The following is a 24,150-nucleotide window of genomic DNA, read 5'->3' as shown; positions in this document are numbered from 1 at the left end:
ATACGGTGAGTTAAATTTCATTGATTTTTATATAAAATATAAAATACAATAATAATATAATAATATAAGTTACTTAATTTCTAGTTATTTTGTTACTTCTTAATTGTCTTTGTATTTGATTAATTTGTTACATGAAAAATTTTGATGCTTTTAATAGTGGCTAAATAAAAAGTGATTAATTTTTTTTTATTTTTATAGTTACATTTCTAGTTATAATTTATATTAATCATACTTATCAAACAATTTAATATGGATAACTTGCCATTCGTTTGGGGTGTTGGCCGTAATAATTATGTAAGAGAGATGGTCGAGTGGTTCAAGGCGTAGTATTGGAATTGCTATGTAGACTTCTGTTTACCGAAGGTTTGAATCTGTCTTTTTTCGTACCTTCACCTAATTCGCTTATGTTATATATATATAGGTAAACTATTAAAATAGTCACTGTTGTTTGCCTCGGGTTATATTTTGGTCACTTATGTTTAAAATGTTATGTTTTAATCACTTACGTTATTGTTTTGTTACGAAGAGATCACTTTGCGTTAAGAGTTGTTACCTCCTAAACTATAGCCCAACGTGATAGTTAAAATGGGTTTTCAATGCCAAACATGGATGTTTACTTGGAATGAGAAAAAAGTTATATATTTTTTATGAAAACATAATACAAAATTCTGCCCTAAAACTCAATTTTCTCCAATTTAAAAAGAAGAAACAATTAGATTTTTTTTTGTTGTTACCATCAGAGAAGAGAATAGCAGAACGACAAAGAAGAAGAAAAAGAAGAAATTGACGCACCAACTTTTATACATGCTTGCTATTGTGGTTGCCCACACACAAATAAACAAAGATGAAACATGTCTTTTTTATCTGTCACATATATAAAAAAAATGAAAAGATGGATCACCTTTTTGCAAAAAAAAAATCCATAATATCTGAATCCAAAACCCATGTAAATAACAAAAAAAACTCATTATTTATTGTAATCCATGTCTGAATCCTCCATTGAATCGATCATTTGTTCTTCCATTTTGAATAAAAAATTCAACCGATTGATGGAGCACTCAAATTGATTTCTATTGTTTTGATTCAATAAAGATAATTATGAAAATAGATGGTTTTTTAGTCAATATGGGAACGAAAATTAAAAGAAAAAAGAGACCAATGGTTCCTTTTTTTTCTTTTTTCTTTTTTCAGTTCAAATATTAATTTGATACATTGGTTTTGATTATTTTGGGAAATCAAATTAACATTTTCCTTTAATTAACTTAGAATTTTCAATAAATTTAATTAAAAATAATTAATTTACTTGGTTGGACATCCACGATGGCATTAAAAACCCATTTTAACTGTTACATCATACTGTCGTCTAAGAGGTAATAGATCTTAACGGTAAAGTGACAATTTCATAATAAAACAATAACGTAAGTGACTAAAATATAACATTTTAAACATAAGTGATTAAAATGGAACCTGTAGCAAATGAAAATGACTATTTTAGTAGTTTACCATATATATATATATATATATTAAGGGATTTGGTTATATAAATATTTTTATAGGAAGGCATATTTCCATTTTTATCGTCAAAAGTGGGATTTTGACTGTAATTTCGTTTCCATAACATAATTAAATAAACCTGTCAAGATGGCCGAGTTGGTCTAAGGCGCCAGTTTCAGGTACTGGTCCGAAAGGGCATGGGTTCGAATCCCATTCTTGACAGAATATTTTAAAATTTAAAAACTAATTAAAATGGAGCATGGGCTTTGACCCGCAAAAAAGCTTATAAACCCAATAACTATTTAGTTTATCCTCTTTAAACAATTATAGATACAATTTTTTATATTAATTAAAATTAAAAACTTAATAAAAAAGGATAACAGTTTGAACTAAATAACTTTTAACCTTTTTTTTAATACTCAAATTACAATTTTAATATTAATTAAAATTAAATATGGGAAAAATTATTCCATAAACTCTTCCCACCACCTCATATATGATCCTATCCAATTATTTTATGTCACTATTTTATGTCACGTCAACAACTTTTTTCAACTCAAATTAAAATATTAAAAAATTTCCTCAAATTTAATTTTGGTCAATTTCTTTTCTTTTGATTTGACATGATTTTTTCAGAAAATAATTTAGGGTTTTGGTGATTTTCCTAATTTTTTATTTTTTATTTGTTACAAAAAATTAGGGTTTTGAGCAATTCAAAATCAGCAATGAAAGGATTACAGGCTGAGCAAAAATAATGGAGAGATTACATAATCAAGTTCGTTCCTATTTTTAATGATTAAAATTAACTATTTTTAAGATTTTTAATTCAACTATGAAATAGTTATTGAATGTTGATAATAGTGTTGAAATCTAATGTTTGCTTAATATTATAGGACAAATCTGCATCCAGCATTTCTCAATATTATAGGACAACGTCGTCGTGAAGAAGAAAGTTGTTGCACTCGGCAATAAGCCGATCAAGTAGCATACGGGTCATGAAGAAATCGATTGGCAAACTCGCAGGCTTAGGTCGCAGACGCTAACTCATTTTTCAACACACACAAGTTCCAAAAATACCACGTGCTGCACAACAACAACATGGTTATCTGTGTTAGAACATTATCATCACCTTCCTACATCAACGAAAGGGACCGATAATGGACTGTCGAAGCCGGTGGCACAATCCCAGCCACTGCCCAAACATCAACTGCCACTGAGCAAGACATCATAACATGGTCCAGATCTTCTAACTCCTCCCAACGAGCACAACTAATCGGCTTTATTTATAAAATATTTTATTTTACAAAGTAGAATCTCATTATACTTAATACTTGAATTATTGCATTTTATGTAGGATACACAATATAAATGTTAGATTAAAGAACTAACTATGATGTGGGTGAAAATTTTATGTAAAAATGTATTTACTAAAAGTTCATATAAGATTTAAACGAAAATTTAGAATTAAATGGTAAAGTTGAAATTTTAAAATTTATATGTTGTAGGTTCAAATCGATCACGAATTAATTTTATATAAAATATAAAAATACAAACAAGCCACCATAATATTATAAGTGATTTTGTAAAGATATAATTAAGGGATTTGAAAGGTGAAATTGTAAATATTTTTATTGGAAGGTGAATTTCCATCTGTATCTCCAAATATAGGACTCTGTTAACGATAAAAAATAAACTATTACAAAGAATATACAGTTGTGTCAAGATGGCCGAGTTGGTCTAAGGCGCCAGTTTCAGGTACTGGTCCGAAAGGGCATGGGTTCGAATCCCATTCTTGACAGAGAATTAAAATTTTTATAAATAAATCGTAAATGGATCAGACAGAGAATTAAAATTTTTTTATAAATAAATCGTAAATGGATCATGTGCTTGAATCCGCAACAATGCTTATAAACCTATGTTTAATCAACTCAATAACTATTAAGTTGGTCCTCTTTATTCGAATTATGATTTTTTAGTATTTAAAAATAATGAAGATTTTTAATATTCTTGATAACCCTTATTTTAAATCTACATTTTAAGTTTGATTCCAACTTAGTAACTTTTTAACTTTTTTACATATCTTCTTGAATTCGAATTATAATTTTGATATGAAGTAAAACAAAAATAAGATTAAAAATAATAAAGATATTATCAAATTACTTAAAATTAAGTCGTTTAGTAACTTAAATTGCTTTTGCTTAAGCTCAATGTTTTGATATATAATATTTAAAGAGTTCGAAAGCAAATCTGCCGTTGATCTTAGGGATATCTTCTTAAGATTAGCATAACGTTGCAAATTTGGCACTTAATTTGTTGAAAAACAAAATATAATTCAGCTTTGAAAACCGCGTTGTCCGGAAAAAGAATTATAATGAAACTTTAGATTCAATAAAAAAATTAAAAATTAAATAAACCGAAATATTTGAACAGAAAGTGGTAATTACTCGAACCGGAGCAAATGTTAATAAAAATCTCATATAAAAATTATTAATTATTCTATTTAAAAATATTTATAAGAAAGGACTTAAAAATTTTACAATTCCTCAAATATAAAAACAATCAACCGAACACCATCCAAACTGCCTTAAAATCCAAAATACTAATAATAATTTTTTTTTTGTTGGGTCAGATAGACAATTCTAAAACATATTCATAGACATTCAATTATATAATATTAACAAGGTCTCTTATAAAATGAAAAACATAGCTTCCACAAAAGTTTGGATATCAGGCGACAATGTCCAGAGATAAGGTATCATTTAGGCATAACATAACAAGTAGATGAACCAAATATATTATCAATAGCTCCACACAACTACACCCTAAGGCAAGTATGTTACCATATGGATATCATTTTATATATGTAGGGCCCTGCTCCAGTAAATAGAAGAAATGAAGCTCCATGGGATTCTAAGTTAAGCCTTCTTCACACATTCTAGCTGCTGCTACATCGATCTGTTGACGCGCAATACTGCACATAAAGCCTGCTGCAAATTAGATTAAACGGCATTTACCGAATGACCAAAATGCATAACCATAAACACCATTTAATTGAATCAATCAACTATAATTCAACTCATACCTTAATTAGATGTATGAGAAACTTTGGGGGCATCCCGAGCAGCTCGGGCGCTGGTGCAGTCTTTGCTTTTGACCCCATCATCCTGCACCGTTAATGGGGTGGAGTTGATTGGTTGCTATTCGGAATCATCATAAACTTCTCCATCATCAGAAAACTCATCAAACGATCTCATGTCAAGTTGGTATCGGAGGATGCCCCCAATCCCGCCAAACCCTCGGCAGAACTGGGAACCCTCTTGTGATTTGTTGGTAACAAACTCGAGACTACAACCGAATCGCTTGTATTCATTAGCAAACCACTCTAAAAGTGGCATCTTTTCCTGAACCTCCAAATCAGCTGAGTTGGATGAGTCCTGGAAGTTGGTCATATCAGCTTCTTGTTCCTTGTTCAAATGTCTTATGATAACTTCACCGGTAACGCTGTTCTTCAACATGTACCTATTTATGTCCAGATTTTCCCATACGATAAGTATCTCAACAGCTCCCATCTCCAAGGCCTTCAGTGTGTCATCCACACCGAAAACATACTTCCCGGTATCTTGACTAATCTCCTCAAAGTATTTCCCTATTAAACGCTTCTCCTGTATGAATTTCACATTCGACAGGATTTCTGCTGAAAGCTCGATTGCTTGGTTGAAACCATTCTCACCTCCATAAGAGACATCAACCACATTCAGAACCTTAGCCTGAAGCCGTTGATCAAACATATCTGATTGACTCAGCTCAGTTTTGAAATCAGCCGATCCAGCAAGTATTAATCCTGAAACATTAGGCTGACTAGTGGCAGGATTAATAAAAAATTGTGTCGCAAGTTCAGCAGTCTTTCTCACATAGTTGTGTCGTTTTTCCATTCGAAGCCGAGCAAAACGAAGAGCTGATTGTCCTCCTCTCCCGTGCTTCTTGGGAAGATCAACACTGAACTTATGGAGCACCTCTCTAGCATTGCCACTTAATGTCCCAAAGAGAGTCCCATTACCATCCATCACAATAAAACCAAACTTATCATCTGATTCCAAAAGTTCATTAAGTGCCTCAGTGTGAAATTTGTTGTCACAGAGATAAAGAGATGCATTTATAGGCCTGAAAGGCTCAAAATCAATCGTGACTTTCTTCTCCTTCCCATCTTCAGTCACAATCGTGCCCGTATAGAGCACAAGCCCATTGGGAGGAACTTTACTATATAGTTTGAGCCTTTGCTGGGCAGAAGTGATTGCACCTAACACAGATTGACGATTGACTCTGCTTTTGATGTTTGAAGCAGTCCCAAATTCATCTCCAAGCATCTTGGTAACCCTCGATATCTGATCACGTGGAGGCATTATGAGAGATATCATGCTGGTGCCATTGCCTCTAGCTGCTTCGAGTGCTTTAATCAGCTTCTTGATCTTCCATATCTCGATATTTTTGTCAGTCTCATGACCGTCCACCATTGCTAGTTAATGTAGTACCTGCCCAAAAAAGTTATATAAAATTACCTAAAATCAGCCAAACAATTAACAAACCATACCTGAAAAGTACTCAAATCTAGCACTCAGGCATGGTAATCATAAAAAAGAGTCAAAACATGAATATTATCAAATAATTTATCTAATCTGCCAAAGAAAAAAAATCAAGTTTGAATCACATCATAAGAACAATCAAAGCACGCAACACATCTAATCTGTTTATATAAACAAGTTCTAATGACCTAAAATAATCTATACAAATTACTATTGAGCATCAGAAACTTAAAATAAACTACGAAAAAAAGAAGAATAAAGAGAATATAAAATTGGCATTAATAACAAAAAAAATTCCAATAGCTTTGCCTCTGATCTCAAAGAAAATCAAAATAATTCAAAATTACTAATACTTACAAAGATGCTAAGCACTACACAAAGAACTATTTAAAACAAAAGTCCCGCTATTAAAATATTCGTTTTAACGAACTCAGGTTAATATATTTTAATACATTAAACGCTTCCACTAAATGATATAATAAATTCCTATTTATATAATCTAACAGAATTTCGCCCCAGAAAATACTATCCATACTAGGGGCTTTGTTTTCAATTTACTAACCTGGATACGTAATTTTAACCTAGGTTTTCAAAATAGAAAACTGAAATTCAAAGCAATTTATGCATAAGAACAAACAAAAATGAGGAATATAACTTGAATTTAATTCCCTAAGTTGCATCAAATGTCGAATCAGAAATCAGACAGATCTAATGCGAAAAAAAATAAGGAGAGAAAAATACCAGTTTTTGAATTGATTAAAATAAGAATAAAATTAGAGGAGAAAAATAATAAAAAGAAAAGAGAATAACCTGAGGAAATCGCCTCCAAAGCGGTGAAATAAAAAAAGGCTGCAAATTTTGTTTGGTTCGGAGCGCAGTCCGATACAATATATACCGTGCAAAGAAGATGCCCTAGCACCTGCGATGGTAAAGCAGTAATTTTATTTGTTTATTATTTTTTATGTAGTTATTAATAAAAAAATTATTTCTTTTTATTTTTTAAATAATAATGTTTTTATCTATCTATAGTTTAGAAAAAGTTTTGAACTAACAAAAATAATATTTATTTTATCATTTATTAAATTTACATTTAAAATAATTATAATTTAATAAAAATTATGGTAATTACAAATTTAAAAATAATTGAAACTTAAATTGCAATTATTAATTAAAAATGTGCTAATTTAAACTTTTGAACTATAAAAATAACATTTATTCTTCATCATATTATTAAAATTACATTTAAAATAATTATAAATTAATAAAATTGCGATAATTAAGAATTTAAAAATAATTATAATTTAAATTACAATTATCCATTAAAAATTGTGTTAATTTTAAAATAGAGTTATTACTTAAATTTATGATAATTATAATTATAAGTTACAATTATTAGTACAAAATTTGAATATATTGAAAATTTAAAAGACAAATAAATAAATAAATATATATATATAGGTTAAGAGTGCATTTTTTAATATATATTAAGTTATATATTATTTTTATTAAAAATATTTTAATTACATTTTTACTTTTCATATTAATTCAAATGTAAAAATTAAACATTAATTAGTCGATTGAGTCTTAGCTTGATTGACATGTGCATTGTTGTCAATACAAGAGGACATGAGTTCGAGTGCGCTAAAGTACATTATCCTCTATTTATGGGTTTGGAAGAAACTATGGATAGTTTTAGACATCGTGTCAAAAAAAACAAAATATAATTAGAACTTATAATCAAATTGATCAAAAAATTATACATCAACTAAAAAAAATACAGTAAAATAGTATATCACAAATTTAAATATTTAAATATATCTTTTTCAATATAATTAGAATAATTTCATTATTGTTTTTAATATTCAAAATTAAAATAGTTTTAACACCATTTAATAATTTTAAAGAAATGTTTAAAATATTTATTTCCATAAATAATAGTTTTCATTTAAATTATAAGATTTATATTAGCTTAATACACAAAATGATGATGTGTTAAGCTACGACATTATCCATTTGTCATGATTTTAAGGGTTTTTACATAAATAATACAAAAAATAAAATAATACTAAAATAATACAACAATTTTATTATGTACAAAAATGGTACAAACAGTAAAAAAAAAAAAGTTAATGACCAAGTGATAGGACCACTGTTGAGGGTTCGCCACAAGTGACACCCAGCCCGTATCTTTCTTTGTCTGTCTTTGGGACCATTATAATGGTCCCCAAAGTGGCAAAATGAAGCTGCGGGAAAGAAGAATGAGAGAATAAGAAAAGAAGAAGGGGAAGGAGGCGCAAAAGGAATAAAAAGGAAAAAGAGGAGGAGAAGAAGAAGAGGGAGGGAGGGAAAAAGAAAGGAAAAAAAAATTAATAGAGTAAGTAATGGTATAAAGGAAATTTGTTTATTTTTGTTGTTATTATTATAATTTGATTGGTTTTGATTTAATTGAGATTTAATTTTAAATTTATTTTTTTGCAAGGTATTATTTGGTTAAAAGAGATATTAAGGTATGTTTATATTTATGTATATTTTCATTCATTCATAATTTAATTTTAATTTTTATGTTATGTACATTCTATGTTTTTTATTTATGTTACGTACATACTATGTCTTATTATTTTATTATTTATGTTATTATTTATGTTGTGTACATTCTACGTTTTATTATTGTATTTAATTTATTTGTTAAGTGTGTTTTATGTTGATTAGATATATTTTTATGAAATTTATTTAGCATGTTATAATGAGATTTTTTACAAAATAGTATTAAAAACAAAATACCGAAAAAATATGTTTATGAAAAATAAAATATGAAAAGAAATAAAAATGAAAATAGTATATTTACTAAAAGTAATAAAATCTGAAAAAAATACGAATAAATGGCCAAAATAATGGGTTTTTACTAAATTTATATAAAACACACACTAAAATAGTACATTTCAAACATTATGTACTAAAAATATAAAATACGAAAATAGTATATTTTTTTAAAGTAATAAAATTTGAAAATAAGAAAAATACGAACAAATAACCAAAATATGGGTTTTTTTTACTAAATTTATATAAAAAAGCACACCAAATTAATACATTTCAAACATTATGTACTAAAATAATATAAATTAATACATTTCCAGCAGCAGATCCTGATCCCGTTCCGGAGCTCGAGTCGGAGCTCAAGTCAGATCCCGAGCAATCACATTCACATTCAGATTCACATTCTTATCATCCAGATTTGGCGGGCAATGACTATTTCCCGAGCTTGTCAGGGGGCGGATACCATTACGGGTTTGATATCTTTAGATCGTACCCACTGCAGTACAACACTCCCGGCCCGTATCCACTGCAGTACATCAGTCCCCCTTGGTCGAATCCATAGCATCATTGCACTCATTCCGGTTCAAGTTCATTGATGCCATTCGAGCCACATGATTTTTCTTCCATGTTTAGCACACCCCCACCTGCGCCTAAAGAGGATGTTGGTCGTCGCGATCACCCACAACGTGAACATCGACCTCCGCAGAAGTATACCCCTAGGACCACACCATCGAACTATCAATCTTAGGGGTTTCTTGTGGTTTTGATATTGCTCTAGTTTGTATTTTTTTTATATTACAACTTATATTGAAAAGATAAGGTTATCATTTACCCATTGCCACTACTTGTCTCTTCCGGTCTGCATTCTTATAATCTCGATGGAAGTTAGCCGCAATGTGACGGATGCAATAAACGGATGCAATAAAAAAATTAATGGTTCAATATGTAATTTTTTTCATCCATAGGCTCATACTATTTCAGTTATCATTTTGTACATGAACAACATTTAACCACTAATACTAATAACTAACACAATAATAATAATAATAATAATAATAATAATAATAATAATAATAATAATAGTTTTGTATTAAAAATAATACTAACTAACAATAATATGGTGTAAAACTAACAATCATACTAACTAAAATAATAATTAGGGTTTTACTAATCCTAATAACTAACCATAATAATAATATTAAGCTCGTTTGTTTCACTGAAAATGATTTACGGAAAATGACTTATTTTTCCGAAAAAGCTAATATTTTCGGTGTTTGGATGAATCTGTAAAATATTTTCTTTTGTTTGGCGATTCTTTAAAATATTTCATAAAAGTCGTTTTCAATTAAACAAATGTACATTTGAGATTTTTTATTTTTCATTGTTTAATTGAGTTTATTTTATATCTATAATTTTATATTTTACATTGTTTTTACATATATTAAAAATGTTTTGTTAAATTTAGGTTTATTACAATGATAATTTTTAGTTACATGACTACCAACTGAGTATTTTTTATTTAAAACGTGACATTGACAAAATTGACAAAAAAATCAACAATGTCGTAGTTGGACTTGATTTTCAAATCTGGAAAGTAGAGGACTAAATTCTTAAAAATAAAAGTACGAAACTAAATTACAAATTTGTGAAGAGTATATAGACTTATGACATATTTTAACATTTATACTACAAAATATTTATTACTAATATATTTATAATTATAATAAATATTTAGTATTAAAATATTAATATTGATATTTTCAATAATATGCGAATAATATTATTTAAAATTATTATTTTAAAACTTAATATTAAAATAAAATTTAAATATTAAATAATTTATTAAAATAATAAATTATATTAATAATTTATTATATGACTAAATATAAATAATTAAATATGTATGTTTAATAATATTAAAAATATAATATTTTATATTAATATTTTAATAATTTTAAATATATTTAAAACAAAATAAAATTTATTATCCATATAATAATATTAAACTTGATTTAAGTTAATTTTTATATAAAAGTAAAATTATCTATTGAGGAACTCTTTTTCGAAACATGACTTATGCTTTTCAAAAGGGTAAGTCATTTTACAATGAAAAAGATTTATTTTCTGTTGACCTGTAAGTCATTTTCCATTGACCAAGCTGTTTTCTGTGAAACAAACACAGGAAAATGCAGAAAACATTTTCCATAAACCCTTTTACATGTAAACAAACGGACCCTTAGTTTTTTACTAACAATAATACTAAGTAACAATAATTATTAATAACTAAACCCTAAAAACTAACAATAATTATTAGGGTTTTTATTAATCGTAATAACTAACAATAATAACTAAACTAACAACAAAAAACAATAAAAAAATATCTAAAAAACATAATAACAAGATAATCTATTATTTTTTAAAACATGGCACAGGTGTCGCCTGTGGCAGTAGCACCTTTGGTGCCGCCTGTGGTAAACCCTCGACCAGGGTCCTGTCACTTCCGTTAGCTAGCTTCGTTTTTTTTTATTGTTTGTACCATTTTGGTACATAATAAAATGGTTGTATTATTTTAGTATTATTTATGTAAAAAACCCTGATTTTAAATACCAGACCTAAGATTATTTCTAAATACATTGAAATATAATATATTATGATACGGGGGAATTTAGGGGCTGACAACCCTCCTAAAATGAAAATTTTATATTTTGACCCTTTAAAATTTTTAAAATTTTAAATTAATAAAAGTAAAATCGCACTTTACCCTCCTAAAATTGATATAAATTTAATTTAATCCTTCACAATTTGTAATTTAATTTCGACTCCATAAAAAATTTTCTAACTTAAAACAGTTTTAATTTTTATTTAAATTTTATTTAATTTTATTAAATAATAAATCTTTTATATTTTTTAAGGTTATCATTTACCCATTGCCACTACTTGTCTCTTCCTATTCGCATTCTTATAATCTCGATGGAAGTTAAGCAATGTGACGGATGCAATAAACGGATGCAATAAAAAATTAATGGTTCAATATGTAATTTTTTCATCCATAGGCTCATACTATTTCAGTTATCATTTTGTACATGAACAACATTTAACCACTAATACTAATAACTAACACAATAATAATAATAATAATAATAATAATAATAATAATAATAATAATAATAGTTTTGTATTAAAATAATACTAACTAACAATAATATGGTGTAAAACTAACAATCATACTAACTAAAATAATAATTAGGGTTTTACTAATCCTAATAACTAACCATAATAATAATATTAAGCTCTGTTTGTTTCACTGAAAATGATTTGAAAATGACTTATTTTTCCGAAAAAGCTAATATTTTCGGTGTTTGGATGAATCTGTAAAATATTTTCTTTTGTTTGGCGATTCTTTAAAAATATTTCATAAAAGTCGTTTTCAATTAAACAAATGTACATTTGAGATTTTTTATTTTTCATTGTTTAATTGAGTTTATTTTATATCTATAATTTTATATTTTACATTGTTTTTACATATATTAAAAATGTTTTGTTAAATTTAGGTTTATTACAATGATAATTTTTAGTTACATGACTACCAACTGAGTATTTTTTTATTTAAAAACGTGACATTGACAAAATTGACAAAAAAAATCAACAATGTCATTAGTTGGACTTGATTTTCAAATCTGGAAAGTAGAGGACTAAATTCTTAAAAATAAAAGTACGAAACTAAATTACAAATTTGTGAAGAGTATATAGACTTATGACATATTTTAACATTTATACTACAAAATATTTATTACTAATATATTTATAATTATAATAAATATTTAGTATTAAAATATTAATATTGATATTTTCAATAATATGCTAATAATATTATTTAAAATTATTATTTTAAAACTTAATATTAAAATAAAATTTAAATATTAAATAATTTATTAAAATAATAAATTATATTAATAATTTATTATATGACTAAATATAAATAATTAAATATGTATGTTTAATAATATTAAAAATATAATATTTTATATTAATATTTTAATAATTTTAAATATATTTAAAACAAAAATAAAATTTATTATCCATATAATAATATTAAACTTGATTTAAGTTAATTTTATATAAAAGTAAAATTATCTATTGAGGAACTCTTTTTCAAACATGACTTATGCTTTTCAAAAGGGTAAGTCATTTTACAATGAAAAGATTTATTTTCGTCATTGACTGTAAGTCATTTTCCATTGACTCAAATTGTTTTTCGTGAATAAACACGGAAAATCAGAAAACATTTTCCATAAACCCTTTTACATGTAAACAAACGGACCCTTAGTTTTTACTAACAATAATACTAAGTAACAATAATTATTAATAACTAAACCCTAAAACTAACAATAATTATTAGGTTTTTATTAATCGTAATAACTAACAATAATAACTAAACTAACAACAAAAACAATAAAAAATATCTAAAAACATAATAACAAGATAATCTATTATTTTTAAAACATGGCACAGTGTGTCGTTTGGCGAGAGCACCTTGGTGCCGCCTGTAGTAAACCCTCACTGTGGTCCTGTCACTTCCGTTAGCTAGCGCTTTTTTTTATTGTTTGTACCATTTTGGTACATAATAAAATGGTTGTATTATTTTAGTATTATTTATGTAAAAACCCCGATTTTAAATACTGGACCTAAGATTATTTCTAAATACATTGAAATATAATATATTATGATACGGGGAATTTAGGGGCTGACAACCCTCCTAAAATGAAAATTTTTATATTTTGACCCTTTAAAATTTTTAAAATTTTAAATTAATAAAAGTAAAATCGCACTTTACCCTCCTAAAATTGATATAAATTTAATTTAATCCTTCACAATTTGTAATTTAATTTCGACTCCATAAAAAATTTTCTAACTTAAAACAGTTTTAATTTTTATTTAAATTTTATTTAATTTTATTAAATAATAAATCTTTTATATTTTTGAGTTATGAGCTAAAATTGAATTCTACCTATTAAGTAGTAATTATATATACTAATTAAAATTAGATATATAATATCTTAATAGCTTTGACAGATGTTTTATATTATTTTTACAAATCTTTCCAATAATTAATATTTAATTAATTCGATTTTAATAATTGACTTCTTGAAGCTTTAATGGCTCGAGTTATACTACATGCAAATGTCATATATGGATTCTTTCTAAGATTATCGAGTTTAAAATTTATCTTATATGAATTATCTCTAAATTTATTGTGCTCTGTATTGAGTTCATTTCGATTCCAATTAATCAAACATACATTATTTATGCTTTATACTTGAGATTGTAGTTGTAAACTTTTTAAAATTGGTAACATAATAAAAAAACTAAAATATCCTCTAAATCCTTTCCATTTATATTTACATAACATAACAATATATATAATAGTTTAATATTATTTAATTATTCAATAAGTTATAAATTTTAGTCTGAAATATTTTAATAATAATATATTAATTGGTATTTGAATTTGGCTCTCATTTTTTTTATTACCGTGGTACTTGTTTTCTACAAAAGTTATACATTTTAATACCTAAAACTAACCATGATAATTTTATAGTGTTTGATCTAGGTTCAATGTTGATTTGATGAAAATTCATATTTAACTAATAAATAATATTAGTAGATAAATTTCATTAAATCAATCCTAAAACTAAAGAAATATTGTAATCACGAAATCGGCAAGTGACACGAATTTTATTCTATAAACAAAATCATTAAAATTCAAATGTATAACAATAACAAATAGCTTTCATCAAATCAGCACTAAAACCCAATTTAAACACTTAAAAGCTAATACCGTTATTTTTTATTAATTAATTAATTATTTAATTCCATGCTCATAATGAATAATTTTATCAAAACCATAATTTTTAACATCTTCAGCTGATGGATCGGAGGAGGTGACCATCAGCCCACTAGTTTATTGGGCCTTGTTCAGTTTGTCGGCAATTCCAATAAAAGGGTGTTGTTTATTTTATTTCAAAGCCCATTAAGCTACGAGTGTTGAGTGTACTCCTTTTTTATAAATATAATTAAAACATGTGAATTATTTTAGTAATTTAAATCTTTATTATCAAAATAAATTCATTTCACCATTATAATATTTCTACAATTATATAAATTTAAAAACCGTTTTCGCTTAAACTAATGTAAATGATGGGCATCTACATTTAGTGGGACGCGTTTAGGTTTTTTTTTTTTGTTTCACACTACAGTATTTAATCTCATCGTCGCCGCTATTTTTACACTGACTGTAGGTAAACGCACCACTTATTCAAAGAGACTCGAAATCAATTATGAAAAAGTGAGAAAAGTGAGAAGTGATTTGACAGGGTTATCGATTAGAGAAGATAGCGATACAAATGAGCCCGAAACCAAGTTACAAAAGTATCAAAATAGTGAACGGAAATAAAAGTCTGGACGCTAGTATATAGTTGAAAGTAGGGGCCAAGTTCAACAATAGCGCTTGAGTTATCAATTTATGAATTAAAATTTAAACTATAAAATATTATAATTAAATACTTAAAGTATTAATATTATTTTGACCATGTAACTATGTCGTTCTAATTATTAATTTAACATTGAACATATTTAAAACATATGAATAAAATTGTAAGTCTGTGTATCTGTTAATTTGACAGCTAGGATAAGGCGTGGTAAAAAAATTCAACCATATTAAAATTATTGAAATTGTGTGCACTTTAAATCAAATCTATCAATGTCGCATTTACATTAACAACTAATATGATAAAATTACACAATTGATTTAATAGATACACTCAACACACAAATTAAGACATGTTGAATTTTACAAACCAATTTAAAATTTGATGCAATTATAGGTGTATTATAGGTGTTCATCGGACGGGACAAGTTGAGCTGGGCTTAAGCGTGACAATAACACACTTTATACTTGTTATAGCCCATTTTAGCTCGAAATATGAGATTAAAATTTTGTTTAAATCAGCTTATATTTGTAAATGGCTGATACATATATATTTTAGGCCCGCCCAGAAATTTTTTATTTTGAAAGTATTATATATTGACATCTTAATATTTACATTATAGTATTATATATTATTAAAATTAAATTTTATGTATTATATATTATAAACATAGAAATGACTACGATTAAATTTTGAATTTTAAAATCTAAGCTCGACTCATATTTTAAATGAACTTAATTATTTATCGAAACTGTAATGCTTGGGCTTTAAGGGTTCAGCCTCATTCTCTTATTAAATTTTTTTTTTATTTCAACTCAAATTTCATTACTATTTGTAAATAAATATTCTACAAAATATATGTTTAATTTAATTAATAGTATTAAAGTTATCTGATTTTAGATATGTCAATGTGGCAGTCGACAGCGTTTTCAGGCAACAAACAAACAGTGACAGTACATGATCCGCCAACCAAATAAATATACTTTAGCTGCAACGGTTCTGTATCGATGGTTTGACTTTTTCTTCTTCTTCCTTTTTTTATTTTGGTAATCCAAAACCAACTAAAACAAGATCTCCTCTCCGTAGATTAAACCGCACTGAATCATCTGTCAATTTAAATGGGTCCCATTCCTTAAAGAATCAATACGTGGCCATTTCCTACAATGGGATCTGATCTGATCTCCAGAGGAAATTATTGCTTTTATTTTGACACTTGGCACCCATTTCTATTCTAACTGCTGATAAGTGGGCCCAATTTAACATGGTGCAGTCTTTTGGACAGCTGTCCTATTCTTAGCCTCCAATTCGTTTTCCTTTTTAATTTTAGATATCGTTTTGTGGAAGATTTTGCCGATCAATATTTTTTTATTTTGATTTATTATATATAGTCATTTAAAATTCATTTATAAGATATCAATCATCAATACATTTTTAAACAAAATAGCAAAAAAAATTTAATGGTTTTATTAAAATGATGAAATATATTTATATTTAAAATAAATCTATTTAAAAATAATTAGAAATATTCATTAGTTTTAAGCTTGGATCGAGATATTAATTATTTGACCGCTTAAATATTATTTTATTATTATTGATAAGACGAACAAAATCAAGTCGACTAATGTTAAAAATGTTAAACTTAAGCTTAATCCAAAACAAATCGACTTGACTTAGTTGGTTGGATTATGAACTATTCAAAAGATAAATGGTTAGTAAATGATATTTTAAAATATAATTATTGATTATTTATTAATAAGTAAGGTGGTGGCCGCCTCTCTATTATTGGTTACTTCTCTTAAGATCCTCCGTGTCTCTTTTCTCAATTAAAATCTAAAAAGCTTATAAGGATGGCGTGGAAATCTTTAGACTTCTCTAAAACTAAATGTTAGAATTAATTTTTGTCATCATAGTAAATAGAAAAAAGATATTATATTTCTAAAAAAATGATTTCGAAAATGAAAATTCATGTATGAAATGGGACTAATTTCTATCAGACCAACAGAAGGATAAAGAATTAAAATAAATACTAAAATAGATATAGTCTTGAATCAACACCCAGCAACCTTGGAGAATTAAAACAGCCATGAGATTTAATTTTTTTTAAAAATATTTATCATTTTTATCGTATCTTTTTTTTTGACATAATATTTAGAACTATTCATAGTCTCTCTTCAACCCTTAAATCGGAGAATAATATGCTTCAGCACACTCGAATCTACATCCTCCTACATTAGTAATAATGCCAATGCGAAGACGTATTAAAAAGACGTTATTAATCTGTTATTTTTATTAATCACTCCTTGGTTAATTGAAAAAATAATATTATGCAACCGTCATGAAGTTAGTAAGAGTTTTGAAAATATCGATAATGACAAATAAAGTTTTTGTATGTCTCAAACAACGACAATCACGGATTATATACTTAATTTTTATTCGATTTTTCTTAAATACATTTTCAAGGACAAAGTTTGAACAGTTTTTAATATAAATGTTTGTCATCACCATCCTTTTCTTTTAACGACATCATACTGTTTTGCAATTAAATGCAGATAATTCCCACGTTGCATGATGAACCGCCATACAAGTGTCGTTTAGGCTTAACGTCGATGCATGTCGTGGACGTCGCCCTTGTATTGCAAACTAGTGATATGTGACATATATATATTGGGTGCACTGATGATTTTCGTAGAGAAATGACGTTTGATTATGATCTTATTGGAAAGAATTGTTATTAATATTAAAAAATATATTAAATATATTAGTGTGGTTCCAAAGAATGATTTGACACTTTCTTAAGGCATGATTATGGTTTAAGGTGACATGAACCGCCTCCAAATTAGTTAGTTGTTGATTTTGATTTTTTCGCAATTTTCTTGGGGTAAATTAGTTATGAATATATATTATATGTATTGATATAATTAATTATAATTATTAAATTTTTATAGTAAAAAAAATTATGCGTTATTCGAAATATTATAAAAATCAGTGGGTAATATGATTATATATTTAAAATGTATGGACATTATTTTGAATTGAGAAAATATTTATTTGTATTTTACGTTGATGAATAAATGGGCATTCAATGAGTCTATAAGCTTGAAACATAATCATAAATGGTCGAGTCAATGTTGGAATCCGCTAACCCTACTCAAATTAGTTCAATGGTCATTCGGTATGATTGAACGATCTATTAAAATAATGACCCTGCATATAATTTCATACATTTATAATTATATTTGATAGACTAACCAACAATCTTCACACCATCTTAAATTGAGAGAATTCATTAATGTACTTTTTTTCTTTGTATGAAAAATATAATTAATAAATATGAAATTTGAGCCTCAAATCTTTCCCATTTCCATATAAAACCGGCCTCGTGTTTCAACGCGCAATTACTATTTTACAAATAATAATAATTGAAAATTGAAGAAAATTTATTGAAATCTGGAAATTCGTTCTACACCAATCCGTTTTACACTTGGCATTTTCACAAGAGTACGTAACGTGGACATTTGCTTCCAATGCCGCAGCAATTTATAGCTTATTAATGACTAAAAGGACATAAACGGCATGCTGGCTACCAAGCAAGCATGCTACCAAATGGGACCCTAAAATAAACTATCTTAAAGGGATTTTTTTATAAATATTCCCAATTTGCCGTATATGTTCTTTGTCTTCGAGTGCTTCATTACTTCCCATTTTTTGAAGTTTTTTTAAAATGTTTTCGAGTTCAAAATATATTGTAATATAATTGACGGGGACCAAGTCTATAATTTTGTGTCCGGCTGAAATATAATTTTAAGAATTAGGAAGTAAAAAGCTAAACAATTTTGTGATAAAGTTATTTAAATTGAGTATTCAATTTTAGAGATTATAAAATACAAAATTTTCATTTAATTAAGGACTAAATTGAATTGATAAATGTTAAGAGAGATTACAAGCGAAACAGTAACATTTAGCAAAAGGAACCAAGGCCCTACGTCTCATCCCTAGATACCATATTTTTTTACCATGTAGCTACCGTATACTTATAACCATATTTGTTATGGAGAGATAATTGTTGTAAGCATACAATAAAATTCATATTACGAGTTTCAATTAAATAATGGAAGTGATAATTATATTAAAAAGTGAGAATCAATTAATAAAATTAAAAGACATATAGCGAGTGCATGTATTATTATTTTTATGCATATCTTATATTTTAATAAGTTTAATTAAATTAATTAATTTATCATAAATGATCAAATTAATAATTAACTTATAAATTTATAGTAGAATATTTAATTAATAAATATAATAATTTATTAAATTGATGACTTCAATTTCTATTATTAAAATATTTTCTCATTTAATAAAATATAAGTAATAATTTTTTACGTGAAATTCAACTGTTATAATAATATATTATTATAACAAGTGCCTATTTAAAGAAGGCCAAGTGTATTCATATTTTTACCTCTTTTTATTGTGAATCGACATGTGGCATGGTAAGTGTCGAAATCAGCCCATCCCGTCCAATAAATGCCCAATGATAGAGAGTCAACATGTTTAGTGTGTAATTCATGGCTTCCAATTGTTACTTCATTTTACAATAAATCATGCAATAATATTTACATCTCGATTGAATCTTAGATGTGTTTAGTATTATTTTTAATAAATATTTTTGAAATAAAAGCATTTTAAATAAATTATTTTTAGAAAAAAGAGTAACTTTTCCAAACCAAAAAGTGATCCAAAATTATTTTTGAACTCTAAATATGTTTTTTTAAAAGCGGTTTAGAAATATTGTTAAGCAAAATCTTAATTCAATTAGTAAATGTATTATTGTCAATGTAGGAGGGTATAGATTCGAGTGCAATCAAGCGCATTATTCTCCTATTTATGTGTTGAGAAAAATTATGGATAATTCTAAATATTATGTAAAAATAGTAAATATGATCGTAACATGTAATAAAATTATTAAAAAATTATGAATTAGATACATTATATACTCAAAACCTATTCTATTTGATGAAACAAACAAGATTTGTCATGGATTTGTCTATTTCTTGATTCGATATATGTTAAGAATGATTGAGGAAAAACGACTTTATCAAGGTTTTGATTTTGTGATTTTTTTAATGTTAAATTGACTTCAAATATGTACTTATTGTTTGGTTACAACTTACAATACGAGAGACAACAAAAAAGACAAATTTATCTGTGTCCAAATCCATTTCACTTTACTACTTTGAGTTTAAACTTAAGTGATGTGCTTCATTGTCTCAATTGAGCACATTTAGATTTTATCAATGCGGATTACCGATAAATCAAGCCTATGTGATTTATTAAAAATATCAATTTTTTAAAAATTTTGATATTGAGTAAATTAATCCTTTTTTGGAACGATTTAATTTCGATCATTTCAAAAATAAACAATTAAAGATAATTAATTATGATGTTAATTTTTGTCAATTATACATATATATATTTGGTATAATAACAAGTTTAGCCTTTGATGTTTATACATTTTGCGTTAATGTTGATAGGATGTGTAAATATTAGGTTAAATTTGTTAATTTGGGATTAAATTGATAGAATGTGTAAATGTTGCTAGCTAAATTTATTAACTTAAAACTAAATTGACAAAATATGTAAACGTTGAGAGCTAAATTTATTATTACAAAATAAAAAACACGTACAAATGACGAAAAACATTAATGTTACGATTAATTATTCTTAATTGCTCACGTTCGAAATTGTTAGAGGTTACATTGATCTAATTTTTTAAAAAGAGACAAATTTACTCAATATCGAAATTGAAAAGGACTGAACAATTTTTTTACCAAAAACATATCTAACTAAATTTTTACAGTAACACTACATCAAATATAATTTTTTTATAACAGTATAATTTTGTTCGGATTTGGGAACCAATAGTCCAAGTGACCGATAGGATCTGGGTCGCCGACCCGGATGAACCCGACCCGAGAGAAGAATGTTCGCCTATAGGCATAGTCAAATAAGAACATCGCGGGAGTGCAAGATGCTCGCAGAGATAGCTCGCGTGGGAAGCCCGCGGGAGAGCTCGCATAAGCCTCGCGATAATGAGGTCGCAAGAGGAGAGCTCACGTAAACCACGCAAGGACGAGGTCGCGAGCCATGTCTGCAAAGAAGACCCCTGCTCGTGGCTGGGAGGTGCGAGGTTCGCTAGGAGAGTCAGTCCTAGGGTCAGAAAGGATCGCGTGCTCCGTAAGCAATCGTCCAATAAGCCAAAGGATGACCGGAGAATGTCAGTACAAGGGACAAATAATGTCAGTGCGCTCGGCGCAATGGCCAATGCAAAACAGTGGGCCCTACTATGAGCTATAATAGTAGCTGTAATACCCAATTTATGCCCGGCCCATATACATCACATATATAAACTAAATAAAATAGAATAATAGTCAAAAGTCCAAAGAAATAATTAAAAAAAACAGCCTAATAACACCTAACCTAATACAATAGGCCCAATTTCAAAATACCCAAAGCCCCCCAAAAAATACTAGACCCAACAGACCCTAGGCCCGGATCTTCTAAGCTCAGCCCGAATCAGTGGAGCAACCCAGAAGCTTCTAGGGTTTCTCTGGCGCCGCAGCAGACGTCTCCTCGCTTTCCCGCACGTGCCAAGCCTCGACCCTCGCGCATGCGCCATCTCCTCCGTACCTCCACGTCCGCACCCTTGCTCTCCGTACCTGCAAGAGACGCACAAACAAGCAGAAGGCAGACAACGGCATAAAAAGGGGGAAAAAAGGGGAAAGAGAGCAGAGAGGGGGGCGATTTGTTTTGATTTCATCTTTATTTTTTCATTTTCATTTTTTTTTTGTAAATAGATGATATAAAAGGACCAATATATGTTGTAATACCCACGCAACCAGAATACAATAAACACACCAAAAAGGTGATTCCTTTTTTCTTTCTGCCTTCGAGGTTTTTTTTTTCATCTTCTACATCCATGGATATTTTTTTAAGGCAACAAAAAGGAAAAGACTTACCTCGCCGCCGGACCTCTTGCTCTTTCTCCGTTGTCATCGGAGTTCGGGAGCAAGGTTCGGAGAGCCTCCGAAAGGGGGCGATGAACCGTCGAGCAGCGCATGAGAGGGGCCTAGGGTTTATAATTTTTTTCCTTTATTTTTCTTTTGTTTTTTTAAACATTTGTTTTGAAAAACGGAAAGAATGGTTTGCTGGTCAGGTTAATGGGGGTTTATGTGCGTTGGAAAGAAGCGACACCGTTCGGAAGCCTCCGATACGCGCAGTGACCCAATCCAGGGAGGATCCGCGTGTCTTCCAGCATTTGGATATATTACGCAAAAGGGCCTTTCTGCCCTTGCACGTTTCTATATCGGTCCCTTTTATTTTTTAATTTTGGCCTTGCATTCTGATATGGCATCGTTTCGGTCCACGCAAAGACGTTGCGTTTTGGGGGTATGGGAAATATTTCCCATTTGGTCCCCATGTTATCCGCACGTCACGCTTTGACCCGCCATGTTATCCTATTTTCGACATTTTCCTTTCAATTCTGTTTTATTTCTAATATAATCCCTATTAATGCATCTTAATATTTATTTTTTTTCTTCCATAAATTCATTACTTAATGATATAAATCTTATATGTTTTGGATATCATCTTAATATGATTTATGCATACCTTTTGTTTGTTTTCATTCGTGAATGCATATACATATAATAAACTTTAAAATTCTTAATAATAATGCTTTATAGTTTTATATATACGCGTGTATAATATTTTTAGTAGTTTATGTACATGTGTATATAATAGACCTGTCCATGGGTCGGGCGGCCCGGCCCGGCCCGACGGCCCGCCCGAAATATGGGAGGGTTCGGGTAAAAATATAGGCCCTAAATATGGACTTGGGCAAAAAAATGAGGCCCGCTTAAAAAAATGGGCCGGGCTCGGGCTAAACTTTTTGGCCGGTCCGCCTTACCGAATATAATAAATATATATTTTTTATTTTTTATTTTAAAATACTTTAAAATATTTTATTTTAGTTTTTATTTTTAAAATTTTTTGTGTTTATTAAAAATCGGGCGGGCGGGCCTGCTCAGCTTACTCTTTTTCCGGTGGGCTGGGCAAAATTTCGAGCCCATATTTGGGCCGGGCCTGCCTAAGAGTCGGGACGAAAATTTTTTCTGGGCCCGGCCCGGTCCATGGACAGCTCTAGTATATAATGATGTATTATTAATTTCAAATGATATTTTCTTATGTATAAAAGCCTTATTTCTTTTAAATTTGCTATTTTATTTTATTTATTTAACCCTTATATATCATTACTATGTATATATTATTATTTTAAATTACTATTATCTAAATTTAGCATATACTGTTACAAAGTTTTTCTTTGTGTTTTGTATGTATCACCTATTTAAACTAGCATATGTATATATTTTGAGTTTTTATTTTATGAAATACTTATTTGAAAATTTACTTGTATATTATTATTTCACATAGTAGTTATTTGAACCTTTTGATGCATTTCATTGTTCATTTTTTTATTTGAAAACTTGTTGTATTTTATTTATGTTGTTTCGCTTTGCTCTTGTTCCAAAATCGATGATTAACTCATTTAGTTGTTGAATGTTGATATTTGTGTTCGTATGGTGTGTGTTGGATATTATTGCCCGCATATGTATTATGTTATTTGTTATTGTTTGTTGTTTATTGATGATTACTTGGTATATACTTAGGCTCATTAATTATAGTTTCGTGTTGTATATTAACATCCCATCGTT

The 24,150-nt window shown here is 28.0% G+C and overlaps 1 protein-coding gene and 2 non-coding genes across 5 annotated transcripts; 2 read left to right on the top strand and 1 right to left on the bottom strand.

Moving 5' to 3' along the window:
- Positions 1-1,635: 1,635 nt before the first annotated feature.
- On the top strand, positions 1,636-1,716 carry TRNAL-CAG (transfer RNA leucine (anticodon CAG)). Its single transcript has one exon. It is a non-coding gene; the product is annotated as a tRNA-Leu (tRNA).
- Positions 1,717-3,211: 1,495 nt separating this feature from the next.
- Positions 3,212-3,292, top strand: TRNAL-CAG (transfer RNA leucine (anticodon CAG)). Its single transcript has one exon. It is a non-coding gene; the product is annotated as a tRNA-Leu (tRNA).
- Positions 3,293-4,126: 834 nt separating this feature from the next.
- LOC105802046 (eukaryotic peptide chain release factor subunit 1-3) lies at positions 4,127-6,992 on the bottom strand. 3 transcript variants are annotated; one of them, XM_012633455.2, is made up of 3 exons: positions 6,885-6,992; positions 4,577-6,023; positions 4,127-4,481 (listed from the first exon to the last, which is right to left on the bottom strand). In XM_012633455.2, the coding sequence occupies exon 2, from the start codon at positions 6,003-6,005 to the stop codon at positions 4,692-4,694; it is 1,314 nt and encodes a 437-aa protein (XP_012488909.1). In that variant the 5' UTR covers positions 6,006-6,023; positions 6,885-6,992; the 3' UTR covers positions 4,127-4,481; positions 4,577-4,691. The 3 variants fall into 3 exon arrangements, with proteins under 3 accessions (XP_012488909.1, XP_012488910.1, XP_012488911.1); XM_012633456.2 differs by having other exon boundaries at positions 4,127-4,478; XM_012633457.2 differs by having other exon boundaries at positions 4,127-4,465.
- Between the last annotated feature and the right edge of the window lie 17,158 nt (positions 6,993-24,150).

Source organism: Gossypium raimondii, chromosome 11 (assembly GCF_025698545.1).
Source record: "Gossypium raimondii isolate GPD5lz chromosome 11, ASM2569854v1, whole genome shotgun sequence".
Taxonomy (NCBI): domain Eukaryota; kingdom Viridiplantae; phylum Streptophyta; class Magnoliopsida; order Malvales; family Malvaceae; genus Gossypium; species Gossypium raimondii.
The sequence above is the reverse complement of the archived record's forward strand: the minus strand, read 5'-3'. Positions and strand labels throughout refer to the sequence as shown.